The 14,761-nt window shown below is 51.6% G+C and overlaps 1 protein-coding gene across 1 annotated transcript in view; it reads right to left on the reverse strand.

Annotated features, from left to right (window-relative positions):
* Positions 1-4,279: 4,279 nt before the first annotated feature.
* CLMN (calmin) overlaps positions 4,280-14,761 on the reverse strand; it is a 113,361-nt gene continuing 102,879 nt past the window's right edge. Inside the window, 4 exon segments of the mRNA NM_001243882.2 lie at positions 4,280-5,599; positions 7,781-7,851; positions 8,450-8,510; positions 13,544-13,740. Of these exon segments, the coding sequence (NP_001230811.2) occupies positions 5,431-5,599; positions 7,781-7,851; positions 8,450-8,510; positions 13,544-13,740 (498 nt within the window). The 3' untranslated portion in view covers positions 4,280-5,430.

The following is a 14,761-nucleotide window of genomic DNA, read 5'->3' on the forward strand; positions in this document are numbered from 1 at the left end:
TGGCGTCAGTGGCTGGAGGCTGGAGGTTTGTAGAAAACCTACTTGGGAATCAAGACGCCCCTCCCGAGGGCACCGACTGTCCCTTCGAGGGGACTAACTAACAGCGTGACTAGTCATTTCTCCTCCTAGATCTTCAGGGTTCTCATTCCTTAGCTGAGGTGCTAGACCCTTCCGTGACCCTAAGGCTATCAAACAATCTATAATTTATTCAGGCAGCCTCCAAATCTTCGGCCACCGCCTGTGAGTCTGACCCTCACAAAGAGCAGGCTAGCACTGCACGGGCAAGAGAGGAGAGGAAGCAGCAGCCCGCGTCCAGGGGTGGCTGTCCTGGGGGCGGGGGGGCTGCCCCACAAGAGGCTGGGTCTGACCAGGAGGACCTGCTGGCCGGGTTCCGAATAGCCACCCAGCAGAGGGAGCAGCCGGTTTGCTGGCTGCCAGACACCGGTGCGGACTACTTGTTTCCAAGCGAGGTGAGGGTGACAAGGAAAACCTAGAGAGTGCCTGACTGCGGGAGCCTGTGGGGGCAGGAGGTGAAGGGGGAACGCTGTGGTGTCCAGGGGAGCTCGGTGCTGGCCCCCTCTCCGCATGTGGTCCAGTGCCATATGAAGGTGCTGGCGGACCATAGCTCAGCAGGCTTGACATGTCTGCAGAGCAGCGAGCTACCTGACAGGCAGAGAGAAAGCATCCGTGGGATCTGTGGTTCCAGATGGCGCCTTGAGCACAGCGGCTCATTTCTTCCCTGGTGAAACCTCACGGAAATAAGAGCAAAGGAATGGATGCCATGGCATCATGAAGACAAAGGGATGGAGAAGAGCCGACAGCAGCCAAGAGATGCCAACTCATTCAAGGCCGGGGCAAAGCTGAGGGCCAGGAGGACTCCTAACACTGGGCACCTGCAGAGGAGAGGCGGGACCCAGAGCCACCCAGCAGCAAGCCTACCCCCCCTGGGGGGGGAGGGGGGAGCAGAGGGGCTCTAAGCCAGGGACAACTGGCCTCGCGAGGCGAGAGCAATTCAGCGAGTCTACATACTGACTGTGATGAGAAGCCTGCTCAGAGGCCAGGATGCAGGCACTCGGGTGTGCGCCCAGATCCCTGGCCACTGTCCTACAGTCTATGCACTGCACAAAGGCACTTGGCTCCAGGGGCAATTGAGAGTTAAAATCTAGCCCTTGCTCTGCTCCTCAAGCCCTTCCTTGGAGAAAAGAGGCAAAAGATGCCTCCTGCCAGTTTGGTCAAGTACCCATGGGTGGCTTCTGCCCAGAGGGGCATCTATTTCTAAGTCTGCCACCCAGGGGGAGTTCCTTTTTCGAAACTGCACAGGCCAGTAGCAGCCCATGTATGTCCCTTTTTCTCAGGCAGGAGAGAGTGGAAATATCTCTAAAGAAACACAACAAACTCTAGAGAAAAGACCTGCAAATATGGCTACGTGTGGTCCTCCCGTGAAGGGTCCAGGTGCCCACCTGGTGACCCTACAGAGAAATCCACCAGTGGAAACGTAGAGCTTCCTATCCATTTTTTGATGTATCATTCTTACACATGAACAGATCCACAGGGTCACCAGATATCTGAACAAGACCCGTACCATGAAAGACAAGAGATGGACACTAACCAAGAAAAAGTAAATTTAGAGGAAATGATGACAAACAGCAGAAAAGAACTTCCCCCAAACCCCACTATCAGTGAACATTCACAGAGAGAGAAGTTCTGCACCCATGAAACAAGAACAGGACACTATGAAACAGAAAAAAAAAAACATAAAATATTTTGAAAAGTAAGAATTAATTAAATATTCATGGGGCATATTGAAAAGATAAAGCTAAATAACTCTCCCTTGAAAGCAGATCAAAAGATTAAGAGATGAGAAACAGAGAAGAGAGGAAATATTGAAGGGTTAGCCTGGGAGGCCCAGCATTGGAACAACAGGCAGTCCAGAAAGAAAGAATAGGAACCAATTAGAAGAAAACTTAAGAAATTTCCCGGGAGAGCCCAGAAGGAGTAGATGGTTAAGGGCACCACACCATCAGGACGGTTCAGAACACTAAGAATGAAGGGCTCCTAAGTGTTTCTGGGGCGGGGACCCAAGTCACAGCTAAAGGCCTGGGAATCAGAATGGCACCAGAAATCTCGACAACTGCACGGGGGGGGGGGCAGTAGGAGGATATTATTTTCCACTCACAATTCTATATCCAGCTACGCCTGGCTAAGGGCAACATAAAGACATTATCAGTTATGCAAAATCTCAAAAATAATTATAGTATTTTAATTATTTTTAAAATACTATATTTTAAAATACGTTATTTTTAAAATACGTTCCTTTTTCTCAGGCAGTTACTAAGGAATGTGCCACACCAAAACAGTGATCAGCATCAGCAAGGGGAGGGGACTTGGTGAGGAAGGACAGGGAACTTCAGCACACTACCTGGCTCAGAAGTAAACAGTCCTCCCACGGCCACACTGAACACAGATGCGCCAATAACATCACCTTTACTCTCTGGGAAAAACGAGGCAGGATGTGGGTAAGAGCCAGATCCTTCTCCACTGAGGTAACCAGCCAATAGGTGTTTCTATTAATTTAAAAAATAAAAAGTATAAGCAGGTTCTGCAGAAATGCAAAGGTAAATATTAGAAGAAAACAGTTAAGAGAGTTGAAAGCGTTCCTTCTCCGGAGCAAGACACGGGGGATTGCTAGTTTTCATGAAAAGCCTTACAGTATTTGTTCCTTTTTAAACTATGAATATGTCTTACGTGGAAAAGAATGCAGAGTAAATTCTTAAAAAAAAAAAAAAAAAAAAGGCAAGCCACAGGGTGGCTTCTCCTGGGGGCTTCTTATCCTCCTCCTATATCCGGCTTCTTCCAAACAAGCCTCTACTCAAGGGAGAATTTTTTTTCCTTAAACAAAAAAGTCAGTCTGCTGCCAACTTGAACCAAATGACTCTCAGGCATCTTGCCAGTAGACGCTTTTAAACATATTACACGTCGCACTGGGTGAGAGAAGAAGCCCGCAGGGACTTTTCCGAAGGAGGTCTAGACCCGTAAGCTGAAACAATTAATGTTCGGGTCAGCTCTTCCCTGGCTCTTCAAGCACCCGATTTATTGAGGACGGCCTGGGGTCCAGGGGCATAAAGTATCACACACATACAACCTATGCCCCTCAGCCTGCAGGGATGCCGGGGAGCTCAGTAATTAGCTCATTTTCCATGGGACACTCAGCCCTCGAGGTGGACTCCCTCCAAGCTCCCGACAGCTTTCAGCTCGAAAGGCTTAGGGTTCATCCGTGGAGAGAAGGAGGGCTATAATCAGAGTGGGTTACAGGCCACATTTGGGCCATCATCGACTCGAACGTGCTAGGGACATTCTTTGGGCCAGGCTGGAATTCTGGGAACGTGAAACCCACTGCTTGAAATGAGCGAGCCCCTGGCCCGCTGAGAGGGAATCGTGATTCCTGGAGGAAGGACCATGCTGGTGCTCAGCTGCCAAAGCTCTTAGAGCTGTCAAGGGGATTCCAGAAGGCAGAGACAATGACCCTGAAAGTGAACAAAACTTCCTCGTGGGAAAAAGTCGAGAAAAAAAACAAAGGTTGGCAGTTGACCTGACATTTTTGGTTTCATTTAAAGGCGAACATTCTTATCTATTCATTTAATTTTTTTCAGGACATTTCATGGACGCAATGGAAGTATCCTCAAAGAGGGGACAGCTCTCTCTGGCCTGGACATCAGGGGGCCTGAGAACCCTTGCAGGCCGACTCCTGGTTGGCTGTGTGATCTTGGGCAACTGGCCCTGCGTCTCTGGGTTCAGCAGAGGAGATGCTGTCGGAGGGACCCTCCTGACTGAAGAGTCTGTGGTTTTACAGGCTCAGCCGACACACGCTTTCTGAGCGGGAGGACAAGGGGGAGGAGGAGGCCATTCCCAGGGTCGCCAAGGCCTGCGTCTTGGCAGCAAACGGAGTAGAAGCAGCCCAGGGCGGAAGGAGACGAAAGGGCAGGGGGATGCCTGTGTCCCCTCACCAAGCCTGTGCTGGTTGCTTCTTGGGGGGCTTTCCGGAAACCCTTTGCCTTTTCAAGGAACCCATTATGACCGACCACAAAGGATGCTTGTGCTTGTGCTGAGACTCGCACAAGCATTCACATCTGGAGACTCGCAGGTGAGCACAAAGGCTCTCTGGAAGCAGGAAGCGGCTGGACCGCTCCTGTGCCAACATCAGCTGGGCTCATTCTCAGCCAGGCCACCTCTGCGCTCCTCCTCCTGGCTTCTGGGGGGGCTTTTTTTTTTTTTTTTTTTTAACAGTGCCTTGCGGGGTCTTGAGTAGCGGCACGGATACCTCAGCAGCCTTGGATGGAAGCTGTTGGGGGCGGGTGCTGCCAACAATGAGAGGGATCCCAGGCCTCGCCCTGTGTCAGCCAAAGCTCTGCTTTTAATGTATCTACCAGACTGGCCCCCGAGAATTCACTTGCAAGGAGGGTTCCATTGATGGAAAAGGCTTGAAAATCACATCTTTTTTTTTTTTTAGGGCTGCACCTGCAGCATATGGTTCCCAGACTAGGGGTCGAATCGGAGTCATAGCCACCAGCCTACACCACAGTCACAGCAGTGCAGGATCTGAGCCGCACCTGTGACCTACACCCCAGCTCATAGCAATGCCAGATCCTCAAGCCACTGAGCGAGGCCAGGGTTTGAACCCGCATCCTCATGGATACTAGTTGGATTCATTTCTACTGTGCTACAACAGGAATTCCTGAAAATCACATCTTTATCCCAATTCAGACAATGCAAAAATGAATTTAAAATGCATGCTCCACCGCCCCTTCCCCCCAAACCAGGGTGAACAAGAGGGCAGCGCAGCTCCAGACTCTGCCTTCACTTTCCTTGGCTTCTGCCCATCACGAAAGCACTTTCCTGGAGCTGGCAGCTTTGTGCTGCTCAGACCCAACCCTCCACTCAAAGAACACGACAACGGCCAGACCACAACAGGTGCCTGGACCCCCAGCCCCTCCACTCCAGCTCCCCTCTCGGAGGAAAACGTGGCAGTTTTCTTCCCAGTGGGGTCTCTGCCTGGGGCACCGTCTTCTTTCTCATCAGGAGGCCAGAAGCGCGAGTCCGCCTGGGACCTTAAGAACGTGCGGCAGGGGTTGGGGGCGAGCTAAGACTCAGTTGCGGCCGGTACCAGTACCAAGTCCAAGACCTGTCAGAGCCAGGCCTGCGAACTGACCCTGCCCGAGGATCCAGCCACACACCCGGACGCTGAGCACACAGCCCAAGAGAAAAGCATGCTGAGGACTTAGAGGAGGGAACGGAAACAAGAAGGGGGGGGGCTAGGTTTCCCCCGAGGTCCGCAGATGTCAGCAGAAGCGCCCCATCCAGCAGAGGGAACAGAAGGGAGTAGGAGCCCGCGGCCCGTCAGGGTCCTATCCTGTTTATTACGCGGCCGCGCCGTCAGAGCCTGTTGACGTCCAGCTGCGGGAAGAGCAGCAGGCAGTAAACCAGGAGCCAGAGGAAGAGCAGAAAGTACATCACGTCCGGCTGCTGGACCAGCTGCGCCAGCGAGTCGCTCTGCGGGCCGCGGCCCTCCTGCAGCCCCGCCTCGCCAGAGTTGTTGGCCTTCCTGCAGGAGAGGAGACACACCAAGGCGGTTACAGGGGGTCCCCGGCCCAGTGGACCCCACTCCCTCCCTGTCCTGCAACCTCGCTGCCCAACGCAAGAGCGGAGGGCTTCGCAGCGAGGCGGTCAAGAAGCCCGGGGGCAGAGCCCAGGTGGAGGCCTGGGTTCAAGGGTGCCTGCAGCTGTCACACCCATGCAGTTGTCTCTGCAACGCCAAGAGGGACGAGCTGCGAGCCCCATTCTGCAGGTGGGCAACCTGAGCACCATGGGGGCGCAGCTGGCTCAAGGCCACATGCCTGGGCTGGGTCTAACACCCAGGCCTGGGTACCTTCCTTGACACTCAAGCGCCCTAGGGCAGGTTAGAGGCTGACGGCTCTGGGTTACTCGGAAACAGAGGGGGCTTCCTAATCTACATCTAAAGAGAGAATCAGGGTTCTTACAGATCATTTAAAAACAGCCACCAGAAACAGACACATCCCTCTACCAGCAGGTTTGTGCTTTTGGCTTTAGAATCTAACCTGGAAGGTAAGGAGCAGATTTGGCTTTGCTCAGATGTACCTTTCTTCTTTTATTTTACAGAAGGTAGTGCTAAAGTCACATTTTACTCTCGCCTGCTGGAGAAAGCCCAGACGGGGCTGTGTGGTGGCGACAGGAAAGGGTCAGGGGCCATCACCTGATCGGAATCGGGGTGGGGGGCCTCTGCTTGCAGCTGCGTTTATGGAAGCCCAGAGGGTACGCTTCTCAGCGTCACTTGGGGCACAGGATGGAGCTCATGGGAAGCAAAAGCACCTGCTCCCTGAACCGTCTCCTAATACGGTGAGAAGGCAGGCTGGGGGGAGGGGGTTAAACCTCTGCCTCGGTCTAGAAGTTGAGCGATTCCCACAGAGATAACACAGGACAGTTTCCTTCTCCTCCTTAAAACTGTTTTGAGAGAAAATTTAAGCTATATTTTTTATCGCAAGGGCAATAAATGCTCAAAAACATGGAAAAAACATGAATGCCCTTCTCAATCTTGCAGGTTCCGTTTTCAAAGACTCTATCTCATAAAAACTCAAAGGACTATTTTCCTAGGAGTGTGCCTCGTGGAAAACGTGAATTAATATTTCCGTTTTATGGCAGGGGAAGGAAACAAGCCTTGCCTCTTTCTTAGAAGCCAGAGAAATAAACTTCTAAGGATTACACCCCTGGGCATTGGGCAATTTTCAGAGTCTGTCTATTCCAATAATCTAAGTCCTTCGGAGCCAATTCAAATCTGTGGAACTTTTGTTTTTCTTTTTATGGCCACACCCACAGCATATGGAGGTTCCCAGGCTAGGGGTCAAATCGGAGCCGCAGCTGCCGGCCTACACCACAGCCACAGCAACACCAGATCCAAGCCCCGTCTGTGACCTACACTGCAGCTCACGGCAACCCCAGATCCTTTAACCTGCTGATCGAGGCCGGGGATCAGACTTGCATCCTCATGGACACTAGTCAGGTTCTTAACCCACTGAGCCCCCATGGGAACTCTGGCAAATATGTATTTTAATCAGTAAAATTAAGTGATTCAATAACTTTAACAGGGATGGGGGCATCTCAGAACTGTCAGAGTTCTCGAATTCTCTGCCTGCCCATGTTCTAAACAGGCAGTGTTCCAGCCATCCGGCACCCTTAGGCTAGGCCATCTGGTTCTGCGACAGTAAGCAATACTTTCATAGGCATCCTGGCATGTCTGCATCCCCTCTTCATGTCTGCGCTGATGCCATAAAACTGTAAAATCAGCTCAGTGAGCTTCTGAGTATTGTACCTGCAGTGGTGACAGAGAATGAACACAGGTGTCGGGGACGAGAGCCTTCAGAGCAGACCCGCCACCCAGCCCCTACCCCAGGGAGCTTGGCTTATGCCACTGCGTAATCTACGTGCAGCCCCCGCTCCTGACTCAGACCTGTCTCTAAACCGAGTCAGTTTCTGAACCACGCCCTGCCCGACCACGTGAGTGCCTGTCTCCTCACCCTCCCTCTCCTGTTCCTTTTACAGTCATTTTCTCTGGAACAGGTATTTGCCTGCATGATCCCAGACTGTTAATACTGTTATCCACAAAGCATCGTTGGAGAACAGCCATCCCCAGAGGTAGGCTGCATCACTTAAAAAAGGAAAAAAAAAAAATTTCTTTCAACCCCCCGCAGCTGGGAGGCCAGCCACTTACCTGGTTAATGTTCGGTTCCTTCTGTCATCCAGATCTGCTGCATTCCTCAACTGAACATAGCTAACCTGATCCTACAGTGAAATTTATAAACAAAAGCCCCGCAACCCAATTAGTAAAGATGAAATCTCTGAAACAGAAAATAAAATGATTTTAAACACACAAAGCCGAGCATGCGATGCGTTTCTTCACATTGCAAACATTTAGTTCCAAAGTCAAACTACTAAGTCTATGTTAGTCCCACAGGTGAGTGGGGACCCCGACCCCCGCACCCCGAATCAGGGCAAGCTTCGGATCCCGGGCTCTGGGTCCCACCACATCCAGAGCTGAGCAGGTGCAAAGACACACAGCCCTCTGCTCTCGCCGCACCTGGCTTTGAATGTGATCTTTCTGAGGGTGTGTTGGGGGTCAAGGTGAAGGTCTTGGAGGCATTTGTTATGACAAAGAGGCCTTAGGGCTTTAAAATCATCACTTTATTTACATCCCTATTGCCCAAAGCGGACATCTGATTGGACTGGGCTTAAAGACAAGGTTCCAATGTGCTTGTCGTCTATCCAAAAGCACAGCTGCTGCACATCAGTAATCTCCAAGCTCTGGGCTGGGGAGGAGGAAGGACGGAAAGGAATGGATTAGCAGGGGCCGGAGGAAGGAAGAAGAAATTCACATACTAACCGATTCCAAAGACCTATTCGTATGTCGTCGAATGTAAATGCTGGAGTCACTGTGACTCGTCCTGAAAAATAAACACACGTTTTGAATGGGTGCCACCAAAACTTCCTCATCGCCCCCATCCCGGGGCCACCACAGGCGGATTCAGGCAAGCACCTCAGACCTCACGACGGAAATGAGACATTTTATCCAATATGCCCAGTCGGGGGGAGCACGCTTACAACTAGTAGGACGATATGAAAGAGGCAGATTGAGCCCTCGTGGACAAGAAAGCAGCAACAGCAGTGACCACAAACGGTGGGAAAGAATTTCAAATAGAAAGCGGGTGAACTCTTCTTAGAAATCACAGAATCGTGAGGCAGGAAGGGATCTCTTTTTGTAAGCATCCTGAGGTCTTGGGATGCACCAAATACCCTCTGCAAGGGAGAGTCAGCCCACGGCTGAGACCTGGGATGTGGGCTCCCTTTGCAGTGCTCCCTGCTATGCACGATGCTGACTGTCTAGCTCCCGGGCGGACCACTTCTTTTCCTTTCATTCACGAGGAGGCTAATTTTCTAACTAGATCTTTGAGCCTGATGGGGCATACATCTCTGATTTTCTAATAAGGCTGGCTTGCTCAGGGCTGAGGCAAAAAGAGACCCAGCCAGAGGCCTGGGCTGTCATCCTGGCTCCTGATTGATTAACTAGCAACCTTAGCCAAATATGCACCCTCTGGATCAGTCTTCCTCATCTGAGAAATGGATTGCCATTCCTGCCCCACCAACTTCATGGAGCTGGTGGTGACATGAATGTACTGGAGGTCAAAGCGGCCCCGTCTTATGGGTGGCCAAAAACACACGAAAAGATGTTCAGCATCACTCATCATTAGAGAAATGCACATCAAAACCACTGTGAGGGACCACCTTACACCAGCCAGAATGGCCATCACCAAAAAGTCTACAAACAATAAGTGCTGGAGAGGGTGTGGAGAAAAGGGAACCCAATTACACTGTTGGTGGGATTGTAAATTGGTGGAAAACAGTATGGAAAACTAAAAATAAACTACCATTCGATCCAGCAATCCCACTCCTGGGCCTCCATGCAGAGAAAACCACGACTCGCAAAGACACATGTACCCCAATGTTCATTGCAGCACTATTTGCAATAGCCAAGACATGGAAACACCCTAAATGTCCATTGACAGAGGAGTGGATCAAGAAGATGTGGTACATATACATAATGGAATATTACTCAGCCGTTAAAAGGAAAGAAATAAAGGCATTTTTAGCAACATGGATGGACCTAGAAATTATCATGCTAAGTGAAGTCAGACAATGAGACACCAACATCAAATGCTCTCATTGACATGTGGAATCTGAAAAAAGGACACAATGAACTTCTTTGCAGAACAGATACTGACTCACAGACTGGAAAACTTATGGTTTCCAAAGGAGACAGGTTGTGGGGTGGGGGGATGCACTGGGGGTTTGGGATGGAACGCTGATAAAACTGGGTTGTGACGATCATTGTACAACTATAAATGTAATAAATTCATTGAGTAATATAAAAAATAGAATACATGGAAAAAACAAAACAAAGCGGCCCTGGCTTGCTGCTCTACAGGAGGTGCTAGATGTGGATGCGCCTGGTACAGAGACGGCCATGTCGGTTTCCTCGAGGCAGACCTACTGGGTGGCATTCTGAGGTCCAGGAAAAAGGCACCTGACCCACGAGTTTATTCCCAGAGCTCTCGTCACTAGCGGCCTTGGTGTTCCTGCCAATTGCTGTCCCTCCAAAGTCACTGAGCTCTTCTCTCCTTGGGGCACGTTTCTAGATAACAGGTATTGAGCACCTACTGTGTGCCAGGTGTGGGGTTAGGCCTAGGGAAACCAGTCCCTGTCCTCAATCCAAAGCCTGTGCCAGTTTCTCCTGACTGGCATCACAGCCCGGAAATGAAACAAGGTGCACCTAACCAAGAAGAGAGAGGCACTGGTGCTTAGAACCCAGAAGTGCCCGTAAGATTAGACTCGATAAGCTGAAGCCCCGAAGACGCAGGGCCACTCTCCACCCTGCCCCCCATACTTGTACTGTATTCTAGTGGAAAAAATTGCACCCCCAGTAGGGCGGACCCTCCTTCTTCCCTCTCCTCTGCCCCTTTTTTAGCACGCTTTCTCACAGATGGCTTTCGTGTTACAGTAAAACCAGTATGATGTATTCATGTTTGCACCTTGACCTCCATTCCTTCAACAAGCATGGTCAGGAGCCTCCAGTGTGCCAGGCCCAGGGCTAGTTGCAGAGGGCCAGCTCCTCCAGGGTCCCGCCGGGGCTAAGAGAGCCCACCCATTCACTTAGCATCCCCTCAAAGGACTTCTATTCCTTGAATACCCACCACAAGCCCAGTGCCATGCTAAACGCAGGAGGCTAGGCTGGCATAGCCTCCCCGCCTGCAGGGAGCTGGCTCGCCGTCTAGGGGGAGAGCAGGTGATAAATACGTCCTTCCACAGATTACAGAAATTCATTTTGATAAATGCTAAGAAGGAAAAGAATAGTGGCTATAAGGACATAAAAACGGGGATCAAAAATGGCCTGGAGGAATCCAAGAAGGCTGCTCGGAGGAAACGGTACTGGAGCTGAGACCCAAGGGAGCAAGGCAGGAGATGGGTAGGGGCCAGAGGGGCCTCCAAGGTGAAGAAGCTTGCAGGGGGTGGGGGGCGTTCCAGGAGCTCAACTAAGGCCAGGGTGCTTGGTGCACCGGGAATGAGGGAGAGGGTGACCGAAGGTAGATGAGGATGAGGCTGGGGAGAGAGGCCATGAAGGGTACTGAAGGCTCTGGACCAATGGCCTTTCTGCTGAGACCAATGGGAAGCACGGGGGTGACCAAGAGCCAGGAAAACCTCCTGCGCCTGGGAAGAGAGATGCCCAGGGTCTAACCCACTCCATAGCATGGACCAGGTCCTGACCTCTCTGAACTCAGTGTTCTCAAGTGTAAGGGGCGGGGGGCTGGCAGGTGGGATGGCTCTGTACACAGGAGGGGCTCCAGGGTCCGTGTTCACTCACATGCACGAGTGCCCCCTCCACACCATCCGCTTACATTTGGGTGTCGCTTCCACCCCGGCCAAAAGGCTTGATAATAGTTACATCTTTGCTTGAGGTGAGATGGGAGGGGACCGGCTGCCTGCGCTGTGTGTACCCTATGCCCGAGAGATCAAAGTAAAACCTTGGCATTGAGATCAACCAGGTTTACTTTGAAATAACAATTCACTTTTCAATGTCCATCCCCAGCGGTCTTATCTTCACTGCGGGTGAGGTTTGCTGGTCCTTCCCACAAAGCACAAATTCGAGATGCTCGCTTTCCCCCAATGCCCCCTTGTTTCTCTTCCTGCGCCCCCCCTCCCCGGCATTTGATAAATATTTACGGAGGTGTCTGCTAAGTGCCAGCTGTTGCTCAGGCTGTTTCTTCCACCTGGCAAGTCTCTCTCTCCCAAACCCAAATCCCACTCCACCCTCAATGCCGAATTCAAACATCTCAGCCCCCAGGCGGCCCCGACCCTCCCTGCCTGCCTCTGAGAGGTCAAGGTGAAACCGCCCAGTCCCAGCAGCAAGAGGGAGCATGTCTCATCTCCCTCCAACTCTGAGCTCCCGGAGGACGGAGCCCTGGCTGACCTCTGCCCAGGTCCCCAAGCCTAGCGGACTCCATCACCAAGTGACTGCTCAAAGACTGTTGAGCATTGACCTGCTTAGGGAAAGCAGGGCAGGCTGGCAAATGACCAGCGACCCTCCTGAGTTGTGGTGAAGTAGATGACAGCCAGTTGTCCCGCAGGGCTATCGGCACTTAGATCGGGGTCCAGCTTCACGTAAGACACAGACATCTGCTGGACAGGCATGGCCAGGGGCAGGGAGAGGGACTCTGGGAGTCACGGGCTAGCTTGGTAGCAGCCTTCCATTCTGCCTTGCGCCTCCTCCCTCGGGCTCCCGTCTGCTCTTCCTTTGTCCCCACAGCCCAGCAGGGGAGACAAGCAAAGGGGTGGTGGGAAGCAAGGCACCGGCCAGCCCCTCCTCCAGCCCTCCCTGAAGGGGTTCTCCCAACTCGCTCCCCAGTGCTTGTCTCAGTGACTCCCCTCTGTAGCCAGTGTGGCTCACCCAGCACAGGAAATGGGCTGGAAAGAACACGGACTGGGGAATCTGACAGGTCTGGGTCCGAGACTCCAGCTCTGCCATCTGCCAAGCTGGGAGGTGCCCCCAAGCTTCCTATTCCATCCAATGATGCACAGTCCCGACTACCTGCCTATCGGAGTGCCCATGAGAAATGTATGGGAATGCCTGAACACATAAGGGCTGGTAAATGGTGACTGTTGTGATGACAAGGGACAATGGGGAGAGAGCAGGGTCTTCTGACTTTCAGCAGTTAAATATTTTCCCTGGGACAAATCTGGATCATCCAGTGGGCCTTGGAGTGACATGGCAAGATGTGTGCTACGAGCTTCCTATCAGTTAAAGCTCATTAAACTTCCTGCTTCCTCCTCCGGAGGGAAATCAACCATCCTCACTTCCTTGGACCCGAACTCGTGGGTGAAGCCATCATGTTAACGTCCAGCTTCCACATGACAGTGATAAACAGTCACCTCTGCGCACCTGCACTGCATCCCTTCCGACGCCGTGAGATGCTTGTAAACGGCTAAGCCTGCTACCTAGCTGGACCAGCAGTTATTAGGCGCCAAGAGTGGCCAGCAGAGTCTTCAAAGTCTATTACTTTTCAGACTCCCTCCACCTACGGTTCAGCCACCTCTTTGCTCACTGCCAATTTCTGCTCCAAGCTACTCGCAGTAAGGAGAGAAGGCAAGGTTCAGATCCGTCCAGTTTTTTGACTCTTATGAACAAGTCTGATGACACTGGTGAGGTCGGTGGCGGAGCCCACGTTTGAATGGGGACTTTGTCCACATCGGTTTCCCCTGCGGTCCAGCCCCGCCCCTGCGTCCTCCATCCAATCAGAAACCAGAAACGGCATCCGTTCAGAACCCGCCCCTGCCTTCCTCAACCAATCAGATACTAGAAATAGAATGAGTTCAGAGAGGCGCTCCCCAGCTTGGGCTCTGGGGTGGGAAGAAGTTAATAAAATACCTGGAAATGACTCTGTGGTCGCTGATGTCTTCCTCCAGGTCATCTGAGGATCGAACAGTTCCGGGTGCTATAAATACTGAACTTTCTACGTGGTCCACATGTTTCCTTTTTTCCTTTTTTTTACTGCTGATCGATTCTTCCTTTACCTTTTCTTCTAAAGGGTTTGCTAAGTTTTCCGAGTTTGCAAATTCCTGGGACTTAAGGACAAGAGAACCGAATACAAGTCAGCATATTTTTTTTTTTTTTTTTTTTTTTTTTTTTGCAGAAATGCTGTGTAAGCGACACAAACCCAGCACTGCTCTGCTCCACACTTAATTCCAAGGCCCAGCTAGGGCGCCCCCTCCCAATCCTGCCTCTCCCGTGGGTTCCTTTTGGCGCAGCCTCGCCCTCACCTCCCCATGGAGGAGAAGCCCACTTGAACTCCTGCTACCTGTGCAGTTCCAAATGCTCCATGGACTGATGGAGTGAAAACAGCATGGGTTTTACAGTCAGTAAGACCTCGTTTCGAATCCCGGCTAAGTCAGCTATCTGACCTTGAGCAACTGACTTTGTCTCTGATCCTCAGTTTCCTTGTCTGTCAAATGGGTGTAAGAATTATCACCCTCTTCCCACTACACCACGGCGCTTCCTATAAAGGCTGTTCCTCACCGAGGGCAAAGGTGGGACCCTTCACACAGCCGCCATCCACTTCAACAGAGGAAAGAATCCTGGAGGCCACGTGGGCCAAAGGCTGTGAAGTTGCCCCCAGCCCGGAAGGCTGATGTCTTCACTGTACTCTCAGCGGAAGGTGGCGAGTAGTGCAGTATTTGTTGCATTTATGTGTAAAGGAAGTTTCTCTGTCCACCAGCCCTACCAGGTACTCCGAAACCCACCAGCAATGCTCCCCTGTGAAATCAAGAAGCCTGGGAATTGCTGGCGCCACCTCTCAGGAATTCCTCCGGGGGCTGGAAAAACCTGCTCAACAGGTGTCGGAATAAGAGGATTAGAGTGCAGTCCAGGAGAACAAAGCTCCCTGCCGAATTAAAACGCTCTCAGGCAGTCTCAAACGCCAGTTCCTCTTCCAACACCACTGAGCAAATGCTACCTTCTCTGAAAGGTGCAATGAAGGGAGAACTCATTTGTTTAAAGGCGAGAAGTAGACCTCCCCATTTTCTAGTCCCTGTGGAGGACACTTGTTTCTTTCCTTTTTAACGGACGGCCAGGGATCGGAGACACGCT

This window comes from Sus scrofa, chromosome 7 (assembly GCF_054392235.1).
Source record: "Sus scrofa isolate SSC_HxYL_T2T_F1_AM1 chromosome 7, Sscrofa_HxYL_maternal_Yorkshire_Landrace_v2.0, whole genome shotgun sequence".
Lineage (NCBI taxonomy): Eukaryota > Metazoa > Chordata > Mammalia > Artiodactyla > Suidae > Sus > Sus scrofa.